The sequence below is a fragment of the Leucopleurus acutus genome (assembly GCF_964270905.1).
Source record: "Leucopleurus acutus genome assembly, chromosome: 3".
Classification (NCBI taxonomy): Eukaryota; Metazoa; Chordata; class Mammalia; order Artiodactyla; family Delphinidae; genus Leucopleurus; species Leucopleurus acutus.
The window spans coordinates 17,871,746-17,884,797 of record NC_139145.1 but is presented as its reverse complement, the minus strand read 5'-3'; the positions used below and the strand labels follow the sequence as shown (position 1 = coordinate 17,884,797).

Genomic DNA, 13,052 nt, shown 5'->3' with positions numbered 1-13,052 from the left:
CACGCCCTAGAGACGGCCCTCTGCAGGGCTGCTTCTGATCCCCAACATCAGCTTGGACTCTCCAAGTCCCTCTGTCTTTACTTTCAGGGCCAGGTCACCAGCGGTCAGGAGAAGTCAGAAACAGGCTGGGGCCAGGGTCTGCCATGGGGGCAGCAGGGGTGAGGTGAGAGGGGCAGTGGGGTGGCTGCTCCCTGTAAGGTCCCTGTGGTGAGCCTGCAGGACTCCACAGTTAAGGCTGCGGGGGCTGCTTGAATGTATGGAGAGATGGTTACATATGGGAGCTGGTTAAACGTATGGGAGATGGTTAAACAGTCACAGGCTTGGCCAGGACTCACTGCCACAAGTGCCCCAAAGGCTTCGTTCAGGAAGACTGGCCAACAGGCATATGTGCAGAGCCCGAGGGAGGAAGCACTGTCCAGTGCACACTCGTGGACGGGTGCCTGCTGCAGGCCAGGACCTTGACTCAGTGCTGGGTCAGAAGATATGTGTGCTGTGGCCCCACCCGCAGGAGGTCTGGCTGGAGACCTTTCTCTATACCAGGCACCAGCAGCACCCCAAGCACTCCACAATGCTGACAGGGAGAATCTGCTGATGCCCACCGGAAGTCAGGCCCAGCCTTGAGGGGTTGCTGCAGGGAAACAGGGAAGGTCCCACCTAGGGGGAGTCACTTCAGCCACGTGCAGAGGGATGGAGGATTGAAGATGGTGGGAGAGCCTTCCTGCAAGGGGGGCATAGCTGGACAGGTCAGTGGGTCCTAATCACAAAGAGCCTGGACCGTCATTTGGCTGCACCTGAGAGAAACCCAAACAGACTCATGTGATGGAGCAGTCCACAGAGCAGCTTCGGGCACAGCAGGATCCAGGGCCTCACCCACTGAACTCAGGAATGTGCTCGCTTTCCTGGCTCCTTGAGGGACAGGATGGTTCCAACCGTGCCGTTCCACTGCTCAGGGACCCAGGGGAAAGAGCTTTCAAGTGCCACAGAAGTTCTAGGATTGCATCTGAGCCCTCTAGTTTGGATCAGGTCCACCCCCGACTCATTCTTGTGGCCAGCAGGAGGGCAAATACGTTGATTGTCTAAGCCTGGTCAGAAACAACCTTCACTGCGAGTAGGAGTGGATACTGGAAACAGTCAGTCCCTAAATGGCTAGGAATGATAATGGAAAAGAGATGATTCCTGGGGATGCAGTGGCTATGGGGTGGGGGGGATCCCTCCCTGGCAGCCCTCCCAGGAGGTGATCACTGGACTCAGGTGGGCACAGAAGAGCCTATGGGAGGCAGGGCCTGCCCAGCCAGGATCCCGGGGGACCGGCAGGTCCAAATGCCCCTTGCCATTGCAGGTAGGCATGCCCCGGACACTGAGCACCTCCGACATGGTCACTCCAGGCAGCCTCGGCCCACCCCACCCTGAGCCCACGGATGGTGAGCAGGCCGGGCAGCCCCTCCTGGATGGAGCTCCATCCTCAGCCTCCCTGGACACCCTGATCGAGCAGCTGGTGCCCAAAGCTGACTACTACCCTGAGGTGGGTGATCCACCCAGTGGGGAGGAGGGGTAGCAGACTGGGCTCTCTTCCGCCAGGCATGGGGGAGACAGCAGAGCTGGGGCTGGCTGGGCCTGGGGGTGGAGTAGGCTCGGAGGCACGTCCTTCCATGCCCTTGTAAGCACATGCTGCCTTTCTCCCGTATCCCCCCAGAAAGCCTACATCTTTACCTTCCTGCTGAGCTCCCGCCTCTTCATCGAGCCCCAGGAGCTCCTGGCCCGGGTCTGCCACTTGTGCATCGAGCAGCAGCAGCTGGACAAGCCAGTGCTGGACAAGGTGAGAGGTGGGGCAGGGCCGGGGGCCTCCGAGTGTACTGGGTCTCCCCTGACATGCACTTGTGAATCAACATCTTGGAGAGGCAGCAATTGCTCCCGTTCTCCTGACAAGGAGCCCACAGGGGTTTCTGACTTGTCTGAAGCCCAGAGCCAGAAGGGACAGAGTCAGAATCTTTAACCCCAGTGCTGTTTTCCAATGCCCGAGGGGAGCCTTGAGCTCACACAGCCCAAACCTGGGCCCCCAGAGCCCCATGAGTAGATCCCCATCTGTGGCCTGGGATGGCCCTGCCGTGCCTGCTGGTTTCCCTGCCCCCAGCACCCTCTGTTCCACCCTTTCTTCTTCTGCGGGTCCACTGTTGGCTCAGCCTTCCCTCAGTTCCCCATATCCTTTCCTCAGTCCCTCGCCATATCCCATGGGCTACAACTGTCTATTTATACATGTGTCAGTAGGGTTCCGCTGTCCAGTGATAGAAACCCAGTTTCAACTGGCCTAAGGCAAAGGGACTTTACTGGCTCATATAACTGCAAAGTCTCAAGCTACCACTGGCTCCAGGGACTAAAACACCATTAAAACGTGGTCTTTCTCCCTAAGACCCCTTGCTTTGTTTACCTCTGGCCAGCCTCACTCTGGCTCAGGCAGGTTCTCTGTATGGTGACTGATGGCCTCCGCGGCTCCAGGGTCATGGTCTACCCTTCCCAATCCTGTGGAAAGAGGATCCTGATAAATAAAAGCCCCGATCTCATTGGCTTAGCTTAGGCCACATGCCCCTCTGTGAGCCAATCACAGTGCATGATGGGGGTGTGTCATGCCCTGATTGGCCAGCACTGATCTGGGCACACTCCTGTGAGCCCTGGGTCAGGATCAGGTGGGAAGGATAGAGAGGGAGACCCCACAGGAAAACAGATGCTGTCACCACAGAAAGGGAGATGGGATGACTGGCAGTTACAAACAAGAGATGACCCCCATTCCAAATGTGTGTCTGTCCCCCTCTGCTTTGCTGTGGTCAGCCCCCATCCCCATGTCCCGTCTCTGTCTCATGGCACAAAGTAGGCACGAGGCCCACCCCACCTCAGCCATTGCTGCTGCCCCTCGGACAGCCCAGACGCGCAGTAAGTGGCTGAGACAGTGGCTGCTGTGACCCCCACCTCCCAAGCAACCCTCACCAAATGCAGACGACCCTCGGATTGCCTTGCAGGTCCAGGTCCGGAAGTTTGGCCCCAAACTGCTCCAGTTGTTGGCCGAGTGGACAGAGACGTTCCCTCGGGACTTCCAGGAGGAGTCGACCATCAGTCACCTGAAGGATGTGGTGGGCCGCATCGCCCCCTGTGACGAGGTGGGCGAGCCAAGAGGGATTCTCTTCACCTTGTCTACACCCTCACACCCCAGATCCGAGCCTGTTCCTGGGATGGCCTCAGGGTCCTCATCTCCCCACACTGCAGCCCCTCTAAAATCAGTCCCTTTCTGCCCCATCAGAGAATCAGGCACTGCAGAGCTGGCAGGGAGAGCAGGCCTCTGGTTCCAGGCCTGGTCTCTTGACCTTTCTCCTGTCCTGCTCTCATCAGTGGCATCAGATGGCAAGTGAAGGGCTCTTGTGGCTGCGTGGTCGGGCCATAGGTCAATGACCCGTTAGGCTGGCCTGGCAGAACCCTCTTCCCCAGTAGCTTGGGAGGCAGCCAGTGTATTGGGCATCTGGTGCCTCTGCGCCCCACACCCTGCCCTGCTCTCCCAGCTGCATTACTCTGGGGAAGGCACTTAAAGGTGAAAGAGGAACAAAACTCCCTACTCCCTACCTCCCAGGATTAGGGTGAGAACACTGAGGGGGAGTGCATGTTGCTTGCCTTGGGAGGAGACTGAATGCGGCAAGCTGACAGCTAGTGACATGCCCCACAGTGGGTCTGAACACAGAGCCAGCCAGAGCCAAAGGAGAACTGCCAAGGCAGGCTGGGCACCAGGAAGCTGTAAAGTCCAAGGCCTAACTGAGGCTCAGAAAGGGATGCCCTGCCCTGAGGTCATTTCACATAGCCAGCAAGTTAGTTGTTATGAGAGCTCGGTGAGATGAGGGTCATCTCCTCCTCCTCCTTTGCATCCCCTGATCCATCTGGGGATTATAACACTTGGCTTAGGTTGCAGCAGAAAGGAGACTCAGGGAAGGCTCAATGATTGGATGGATCAGGAGGATGAAGCAGGAAGGGGAGATGCTGACTGACCGGCTTGGTACATAGTTGGCTACTTTGATGGATGAGTCGAGGGGGAAAGAAAGATGTTTGGGAAGTTGGGTAGGCAGGGAGATTTATGGGCTAAGTGGATGTCGAGAGATTGATGGAAAGAAGTGGAGGAGAATGGTAGAAATGATAGCTAGATGAGTGGGTAGATGGATGACTAGATGGATGGGAGGGTGAGTGAATGGGTAGGTGGATGGGTGTGTGTGGGTATGGGTGGGTGGGTGAGAACATGGATGGGAAGGTGGGTGGGTGGATGGATGGATGGACGGATGGTGGATGGATGGATGGATGGACGGATGGTGGATGGATGGATGGGTGGGTGAGTGGATGGACGGTGGATGTATGTATGAATGGATGGATGGTGGATTGATGGTGATGGGTGGATGGATGAATGGTGGATGGATGGATGGATGAATGGATGGATGAGGGCAAATGTTAGACTGGAGGGAGGAAGGATAGATAAGTGAATTGATGGATCTGTGGGTGGGTGAATGTATAAAAGGGGAGGTGGGCAGTAACAGATGGGTGGGAAATAGATGGTTGCAGGGACGGTAGATGGATGGATGCATGGATGGAGCAGAGGGTATGTAGTGAGATGAGAGCCCAGTCCTCTGCTTTATCTCTCTCCCCTGCCACAGGAGGCCTTCAAGCAGGTGAGGTCTAAGCCATTGACAAGATGGATTATCTGCCCTTATCAGGCCTGCCTCTGCCATTGGCAGAGCAATTTCAGAGGCAGACCCTGTCATTCTGGCCACGGTGGCGTGGGATGGGTGTAAGTCCTGGGCTTGTTTCCTTGAGAAGCAGTGCCTCCTCACTGAGCCCTCAAAAAATCTGTCAAGACTGTGCCGGGAAATCTTTTCTAACTACCCAGTAGATGAAAATAAGATACAGCCAAGACCTATGAATGGGCTATAGAAAGCAGTCATCCACCAGGTGTGGATTTTCAAAGCAGAAATAACTCATTCGGGGCATTTCTCATTCCTTCCCTTGGAATCCAATTAGGTATGCTGAGTGGTGAGAACTGGACCTGGGATTCCCTAGTCTCCATGCCACCCACCCAGGCTCAGGCCAGGGGTGCCCCATGTGTCTTTGTAATCCCCAAGTTGCCCTTCCCCAGAAAGCACCTGCTCCAAGGGGATGTCCTGTAGGTGCTGGTTTCCCTCCCCTGGATGCTGCGGGTGGACTGCAGGCTGCTCCCCTCCCAGCACAGGCACAGTCTCAGCTGGGAAAGGAGCTGGTGAGCCCTGAACCAAACTGATGAGGTAGGGCCCACAGGACTCAGAACATGAGGTCAGGGTCAGACCTTCTGAGCTCAGATCCCAGCTCAGAAACCACAGCTCAGAAACCACAGCTATGGTGTGCTTCCCCTCTCTGAACTTCAGTTTCTTCATCAGTCAAACAGAGAAGATAACTGCTCCCACCACACAGGTCTGCGGCAAAGGCCCTGAAGTCACGTGTGCTCGTATTTCAGCACTTGGTAAATGTGAGCTATGATGAGGAACAAATTCTTTCCGAAGTTCAGGCACATGGGGATTATTTTTAACTTTTTTGAAACTTTTGTTATGGAACATTTCAAACATATACAAACATAGATAATAGTAACCATGAACTCCTGTGTGCTCATAGCCTAGCTTCAACAATTATCAACATTTTGCCAAACTTGTTTCTTCTATCCCCTCACACACTTCCCCTCCCTCCAAATTATGTTTTTAAATCATAGGCATTATATCTTTTGCTCCAAAAACATTTCAGAATCATCTTGTAAAAGATTTCTTACACAGAGATAGGATCAAGATAGGATGATATAAAGTGTTGTGCATAATACAATGAGATGAACACAAGTGTTTTCAGAACTGCGTGTCTTTGGGCAAGTTACTTAACCTCTCTGGACCTTAAATTAATTTCTGTAAGAGGGAAGATGATAAGCCCTCCCTCAAAGGGCTGTGAGGAGAACAATGCTGCTCAGGAACGTGGAGGAGGTGGTACAGGGCCAGGAAGGAGTGGGGCTTCCCCATCAAAGTGGCTGTGAAAGGTGACACCTTTCTCTTTCTTCCTGCCCCCCTGCCATTTCCTGGAAGCCTCATGTCCTCACTGTGCTCCCCACCACCTCTCAGTAACCGGGAACAAGGGGCTGGAGCGGCTCTGGGAAGGCCATTCTCTATGACTGTGGGTTCTGTGCTGCTCCAGTCCACCCTCGGCTCCCATCCTGGTAGGTTGGGCTCAGCAGTTACAGCTCAGGAAGACCAATGCCGAGGCTGAGGGAGACTGGGGGATCACAGGAAGGCAGAGAGGGTCACAGCCCTGGTGAGGGAGACAGGACAGGAGGACAGCAGTGCCTTGGCCACACCCACTGGGCTGGCCAGAGGAGGCTGACGGTACGGGCAGCCTTCCTCGCTCTGGCCTTGCTCTCCCACTCACATGGCTGTCTACTACCTCCCGCCAAGGGCAAAGGTGGTGGACAGCTGACTCAGAGAACGAGCTGGCAGTGGGTGCAGAACTCCTGCCTGTGCAGGTGGGCTAAGCCCATTGGACATCAGCCTCGGGCTGGCTCAGGTGGGAGCTTTCAGGAACTTCAGAAAACAAGGGCCCGTACTTGTCTGGATGGAAATGGATCCTAATCACGAAATGCTCAGTCCAAGAGAACTTGGAGGCACCTGGAGAGCCATGGCCACCACCCAGGCCACTCTTGGATGGCGACCTCTACACTCACACTTGGCTCCGTGCATGCAGCAGGCAGCTCTGTGAGAATGACAGAGAAAACAGCCCAGTCCCCATCCTTCCAGCTCACGGGCGAGCCACTGGGGGAGAGCTGAGCCATGCTGGGTGCACCCTGGCGCTCGAATGTGGGCTCCTGACAGTGACAAGGAACACACTGGCGTTCTCAGCGGTAGGTCCCTGGGCCTGCCCGGATTCACTGAGATCTCCCTGACGGTGTCCACAAGGTGTAGAAATCAGTGAGAGAATGAGAGGAGGTCAAAGAGAAGGTCAAATACCTTCCCCACATTCAGAGGGGGAACAGAAGATTCAGGAAAAAATCAACACATAAGCTTGAGGTTAACACTAAAGGAAAATTTTTAAATGAATTAGCACACAAGCAATGGCAATTGTTTGGAGTGAATATTGGTTCAATAGAAAAAAGTCCTGCTAAATTGTCTGCATATATTTAAAAATAGGGCCAGTGCCTGGTTCTATCAAACTGTAGCCACAGATGCACTGCATCCTTGACTTCAGTAGAGCTCTGAAGTCTGCCTTGGAAAGGCTGACTGTCTAGAAGCAGGTGAAGGCCAGTTTTATCTAATCAGCAAATATGTGTGGGCCCCTCCTGTTCATGCTGGGGACCAGCAAAGAGTGACCCAGTGTTGCCTTCATGGAGCTGGTACTCCAGTGAGAGGCTTGGACAAGGGCTGTGAAGGAAGGGCATGGAGCTTGGAGGGAGAAGGCTGTACAGGTCCTGCCTGGGTCATGGGGCAGGAGGGACAAGGGGTCAAAGGGATCGGGGAGTGGTCTGTGTCTGGAGCACAGAAAAGAGGAGCAAGGGCTACATGGAGGCCATTGAGCATGCCCAGAGCTGACCTCAGGGCCTCCAAGCCATGTCAGGCTTTTTGTCTTTGCAAAAGCAGGGAGGCAATTTAGGGAAGAAGCGTGGAGTGGTCAAATGTGCATTTTGAACAGAACACTCTTGCTACAGGGTGGAATGGAGAGAGGCTGGCATGAATGCATGGGGCCCACTGAGGAGGCCACTGCAGCCACCAGGGAAATGACTATGGCCTGGACCACATACACTGTGGTGGACAACAAGCATGGAAATGGAAGAAAGCAAAATCAAGAGGGTTGGTGATGGCCTGGAGGGCCTGAGGGAGAAGGTGGTTTGAGGATGGCTCCACGTCCAGGTGCCTGATGCCAGTGCTCCGGGATGCAGGGATGGAACAGGGATGCAGGGACAGGGATGCAGGTGGAAGAGGCAGCCCTGGGGAGGAGAGCATGACTTCTTGCATGCACCAGGTCCAGGTGGCCCCTTGCCCACATGGCTCTGGAGATCAGAGGAGAAGGTTGTCTGCACACGAATACTAAACGACACTCTGCACATGAACCAGAAAACCCAGGAATGAAGTACAGAGGATGGTGAAGAGAGGAATAGACAGAGGCAGGAGGAACCCAGCATGCAATCACAGTGCAGACAGACAAGCCTACAAACAGCCCAAGGCAGGAGAAACTGGGGAGCTGAGGCAGATGCTGCCTGAGAAACAGCCCCTGGCTTTCCAGTGAGAGTTAGTCTGGTGACAGGAGAGGAGGCAGATGGGATGGTGGAGGGTTGAGTGGGAAATGCGGGATCTCAACAGCCAGTGTAGCCACCTCTGGGCTGGGTAGCAGAGAGAGGTGGGGGGCTGGTGGAGGTGTTGGGAATCACCAGTGACTGTGTCACCGGGGCTGGCTCTGACTGGACCTAACTCACCATCTTCCTGGCACTCAAATGAAGACCTGGGAGGCAGCATGTGTGCTGATCACACTTTTGGATACAGCAAAGCTGAGACGGGTTGTTCCTTCCACTGGCGACAAAGGGAAGACCTGGACCTCAGTTTACCCACACACTGCCCAGCTAACCCATGGGTGCCTTCTGGGTCTGCCCCCCACGGCTCTGGGAGTTAGGGTTAGTGTTAGGGTTTGGGCTTGGGTTCGGGTTTCCTGTGTCCTGAGGGCTCTACCACAGCTGCCCTGGCCACTCCACAGAGAAGCACTTTCATAAGGGGCTGGGATGCCACCTCCATCACCAGAGCTCTGGGCACCAACAATGCTGGACCTCAGTGCTCCTTTGAGCCCCATCAGAGACTTGAGGAAACACTGAGGTCCCCCAGGCAAGCCCTACACCCTACGCCCCACCTGCAAAATGCCTCTGGGTTTGTGTGCATGAAGAATGTGCACTTTTTCTGTCTGAAATTACCTGGCAGTACTGACTATCCACAACCTTCTTCTGAGGCCTCTGGGACCAGGCCCCGCGGGGAACCTGTCTTCCTGACACCTTGTTGTTGGCAGGAGTCCAGGCCCCAGATGCCCACTGTCACTCCCAGGCCAGCTCCTGGCTCAAGGGGGTTGAATCCACCTCTGGGGGAGCCATTTGCTGACCAGTCGGGGGCCTGTTCTGTGGGCTACTGACCAAACCTTTGGGAATGTGTGGACCACTTGCTCAGTAAACCCAGCTAGTCTGATGCACCTTCCTTGGAAATAGGGGTCTCTGAGGGGCAATAATCAGTTTCCCCATGGGGTGGGAGGGTGGTCCCTGCACCAAGCCCAGCATCTGAGCTGCATGGTGAGGGGCTCTGTCAGTACAGTAAATGCTTATCAAGTGTCCACTGCATGCCCAGAGCTATGACACAGAGAGGTTAACGCAGACTTCCCTGCCCCTGCCGAGCTGTCATTCTGCAGGGAGTAAACAACCCCAATCGTCTCTTGCAGTGGTCCCATAAGGAAGTCACACAGGGTGAGCTGGAGACAGAGTGCCAGGGGCAGAGGATGAACAGCAAGGCTGGTCAGGGAAAGCCTCTCTAAGCTAGGCCTGGGAGACAGGAGGGGACCCCCACTGAAGCCAAGCAAAAGACTAGCACCCAGGGCAGGGCCCATTCCACAACTCCCTCCTCTATCCCTCCACCCCCTGGCAGTCCCCACCCCATGCTGCCCCTCTCCCCAGACAGCTGGGGGGGCTTGCACCCAGCCACTCTCCCTAATGTGTGCTCTTCTTGGCTCCCACTGGTGATCCTGCAGCCTTCTCCCCAGCCAGCCTTGACTGTAGGCCCCAAACCCAGCCTGCCCTGGATTGGGTCCTATTTCAGGGTGGGGGAGGTGCAGGCACACCTAGGAGCAGCCCATCCCTGACAGCTGGGGAGCCTGCCTGCCTCACCTATTAGATATGCGGAGACAGGTTTCCAGGCCTGAGCACCCTCTCTCTACCCTCCTCCAGGCATACCGAAAGAGGATGCATCAGCTCCTGCAGGCTCTGCACCAGAAGCTGGCGGCTCTGGGCCAGGGGCCGGAAAGCCTGCTGGGCACTGACAAGCCCATCTCCTACAGGAACAAGCCTCCAGCCTCTATCCACAGGGAGCTCCTCAGCATCTGCAGTGACCCCTACACACTGGCTCAGCAGCTGACCCACATAGAGCTGGTGAGCAGGCCCACACCGCCCTCCACTCAGACCCAGAGCCTGGAACACTGAAAATAGCCGGCCACCCCCCAACTCCCCGTCTTGTACCCCACCTGGTCTCAGCCTAACCCAGGGCCTGAGCCCATCACATCAGGGCCACCCAGGCATCTCCAGAGGACCCTGACTCTGGAGCAGTCTCTCACCACACCTGGGGCGAGGAACAGGAAGGCTGGAGGTACCAGCCCTGCCCAACTTTGACCTCTGGCCTGCCTGAGAGTCCAGGCCTGGGACAGAGGAACTAGGTTCAGATCCTGGCTCTGACACCACCTGATGTGTGATCCTCCCACATCCAAGGCCTTCCCCACCCGGGCCTCGGTTTTCCCCATCCAGGACTCACACAGTCACACTGTACCCACCCCAGCTTTCCAGAGAAGCGCAGACAGGCCTTCCTGTGTGTGAAAGGGATGCCCTGGCCTAACCTCCAGTATATTGGGCTCCTTGTACATGCAGAGGCCAAAGGGGCCTGCCCCAGAGAGAAGGGAAGCTGGGGAGTAGGGTTCTTTTCTTTTAAACCTCCATCGTTTATGGCACCCTTACTGGTTTCCAGGCATTATATTCAAGAGTTACGTGCACTATCTCATCTTCCCACCACCTTACCAGATAGGTGCTATTATTATTGTCTTTTCACAGTTGAAGAAGCTAAAGCCAGAGTGTTTAAGTGACTTGCCAGAAGTCACACAGCAGAAGGGACAGAGCCAGGATTCAATTCTGACCCAGACCCCATGCTCTTAGCCATCAGGCCTACCCTGGAGGGAGCAGGTCATTTCAATTACCCGATTCCGAGCCTGGTTTCCTAGGTATCACACCCTACAAGCACTCCCTATGGAGACATTGACCCCTGCCCCCATGAAATACAGCAGCCCCTGAGCATGGGAAAGGAGGGGCTGCCCCCTTCAAGCTGGTGCTAAGCTCTGTGACAACCCAGAACAGGGCTGTAGAGGCCCGGTGAGAAGGGCAACTGGGCCCATGCCAGGCCCCCAGGGAGCATCCCTTCCCCATACATTTCCCATTTTCCCAACTCCTTTTCTGTCTCTGGTGCAGGAACGGCTACAACACATTGGACCTGAGGAATTTGTCCAGGCTTTTGTGAACAAGGACCCTCTGGCCAGCACAAAGGTAGAAGGCCCTTGGACGGACTGTCCCAGCAGTGACCCCTACTCACCGGTCCCTCTGGGGGATCCCCGGAGCATCAGCTGAGCCAGCTTCGGAGGGACCAAGGGCAGATGGGCTTGGAGGGGTCGTGCCCACTCCACCCATGCCCCTAGCCCAAGGCCATCACACCCCAGCAGCCCTGAGTCCTGGGGAAGCCTGGGAGGGCAGGATGAGCCTGGCCGGGTCACCCACCCAGCGAGGGCGGAGTGGTGGTCGAGGAGCAGGAGCCCTGGGTGGGTTAGAGGGTAGAGGTTCGCACGGGGCCCCGCTCCAAGACTCCATGTGCCCTCCCGGTGCTTTGCGGTGGGCGCTGATGCCCTCTAGCGGCCACCCGGGGTAACGCGGGCTGGTGCCAGCTGCTCAGGGAAGTTAAGGGCATGCTCTTCCCTCTGAAGGTGGAATTTCAGAGCCTGCCCCTCTCTCTCAGAGCCCAACCAGCAGTTAGCCTGGTGCTTATCAAGGAGTTAAATCCGAACCAGAACTGGAAATATCCTGTCTTCTGCCCTGGCACCTAATAAAAGAAGAGAAACCTGAATATGCAATTGCATTTCACCTCTCGGATAAGCAAAGATTAAACATTATGGGTGTGTATGTGCAGGGAAAGGGACCGTCTCATACACGGCTGGTAAGGGGTAAAATTGGCACAGCCACTTTGGAGAGCAGCATGGCAATAGCATCAACACTTGAAATATACACTCTGGACCCCAACTTTCCACACCTAACAATTTACCCTGCAGATATACACACACATGTACACAAAGATGTATGCACAAAGATATTTGGGATATCTTTCTGTGCTTTATGACCAAAGGCTGGAAGCAAACTACCTTACCATCCACAGGGACTTGATTAAACATTATAATACATCCATACATAGAATGCTATGCAACTATTAGAATAAGAGTGACTGTAAGAATGGAATAATCACCAAAGGTCCATTGTTGAGAAAAGAAAGTAAAGTGAAGAGCAGTGGCAAAGAGTATGTGACCATCTGTGTAACAACAACAGATAGGAGGGTGCATGATACATACCCCCTTGCACATGCGTGTGGACAATCTCTAGGAATACTGGTTACTCTGGGGAGCCCAGCATGGAGCTGGGAGAAGAGTGGAAAGGAGGCTTTGCTACTCTTATTGAGTTGTTTGTTGTTCTGTTTTGTTTTGTTTGGGGGTTTGGCCCTTTCCAAGTATTATTTTTTATTGTGAAATACATCAAGATTGCACGTGACATTTCTTTACCCACTCTACTGTAGATGAACATTTTTGTGTTGTTTCCAGACTCTTGGCTATTGTAGATATTGCTTCTATGAACATTCTTACACATTTCTAATGTATGTGGGTACATTTTTTCTAGGGCACCAGTTCTCAAATGTTTTGGTCTCAAGATGCCTTTTTCACTCTTAAAAATTATGGAGGACCCCAAAGAACTTTTGATTATGTACTAATAATATCTACCGGTATTTATTCTATTAGCCATTAAAGCCAATAACTTTTTAAAATATTTATTTATTCAAAAATCATAACTCATTATATGTTAATGTAAGTTTTATGAACAATAACTCTATTTTCCAAAATAAAAAAAGATTAATGAGAAGAGTGATATTGTTTTACAGTATTTTTACAAATCTCTTTAATGACTGACAATAGAAGGCAGTTGAATTCTCTTAATC

The 13,052-nt window shown here is 54.1% G+C and overlaps 1 protein-coding gene across 1 annotated transcript in view; it reads left to right on the top strand.

Annotated features, from left to right (window-relative positions):
* Positions 1 to 1,345: 1,345 nt before the first annotated feature.
* Positions 1,346 to 13,052, top strand: part of RASGEF1C (RasGEF domain family member 1C) — a gene marked incomplete at both ends in the record, with an annotated part of 32,118 nt that continues 20,411 nt past the window's right edge. Inside the window, 5 exons of the mRNA XM_082835331.1 lie at positions 1,346 to 1,522; positions 1,694 to 1,816; positions 3,012 to 3,149; positions 9,992 to 10,192; positions 11,273 to 11,347. Coding sequence (XP_082691457.1) covers positions 1,346 to 1,522; positions 1,694 to 1,816; positions 3,012 to 3,149; positions 9,992 to 10,192; positions 11,273 to 11,347 — 714 coding nt within the window. The remainder of the gene's footprint in view (positions 1,523 to 1,693; positions 1,817 to 3,011; positions 3,150 to 9,991; positions 10,193 to 11,272; positions 11,348 to 13,052) is intronic.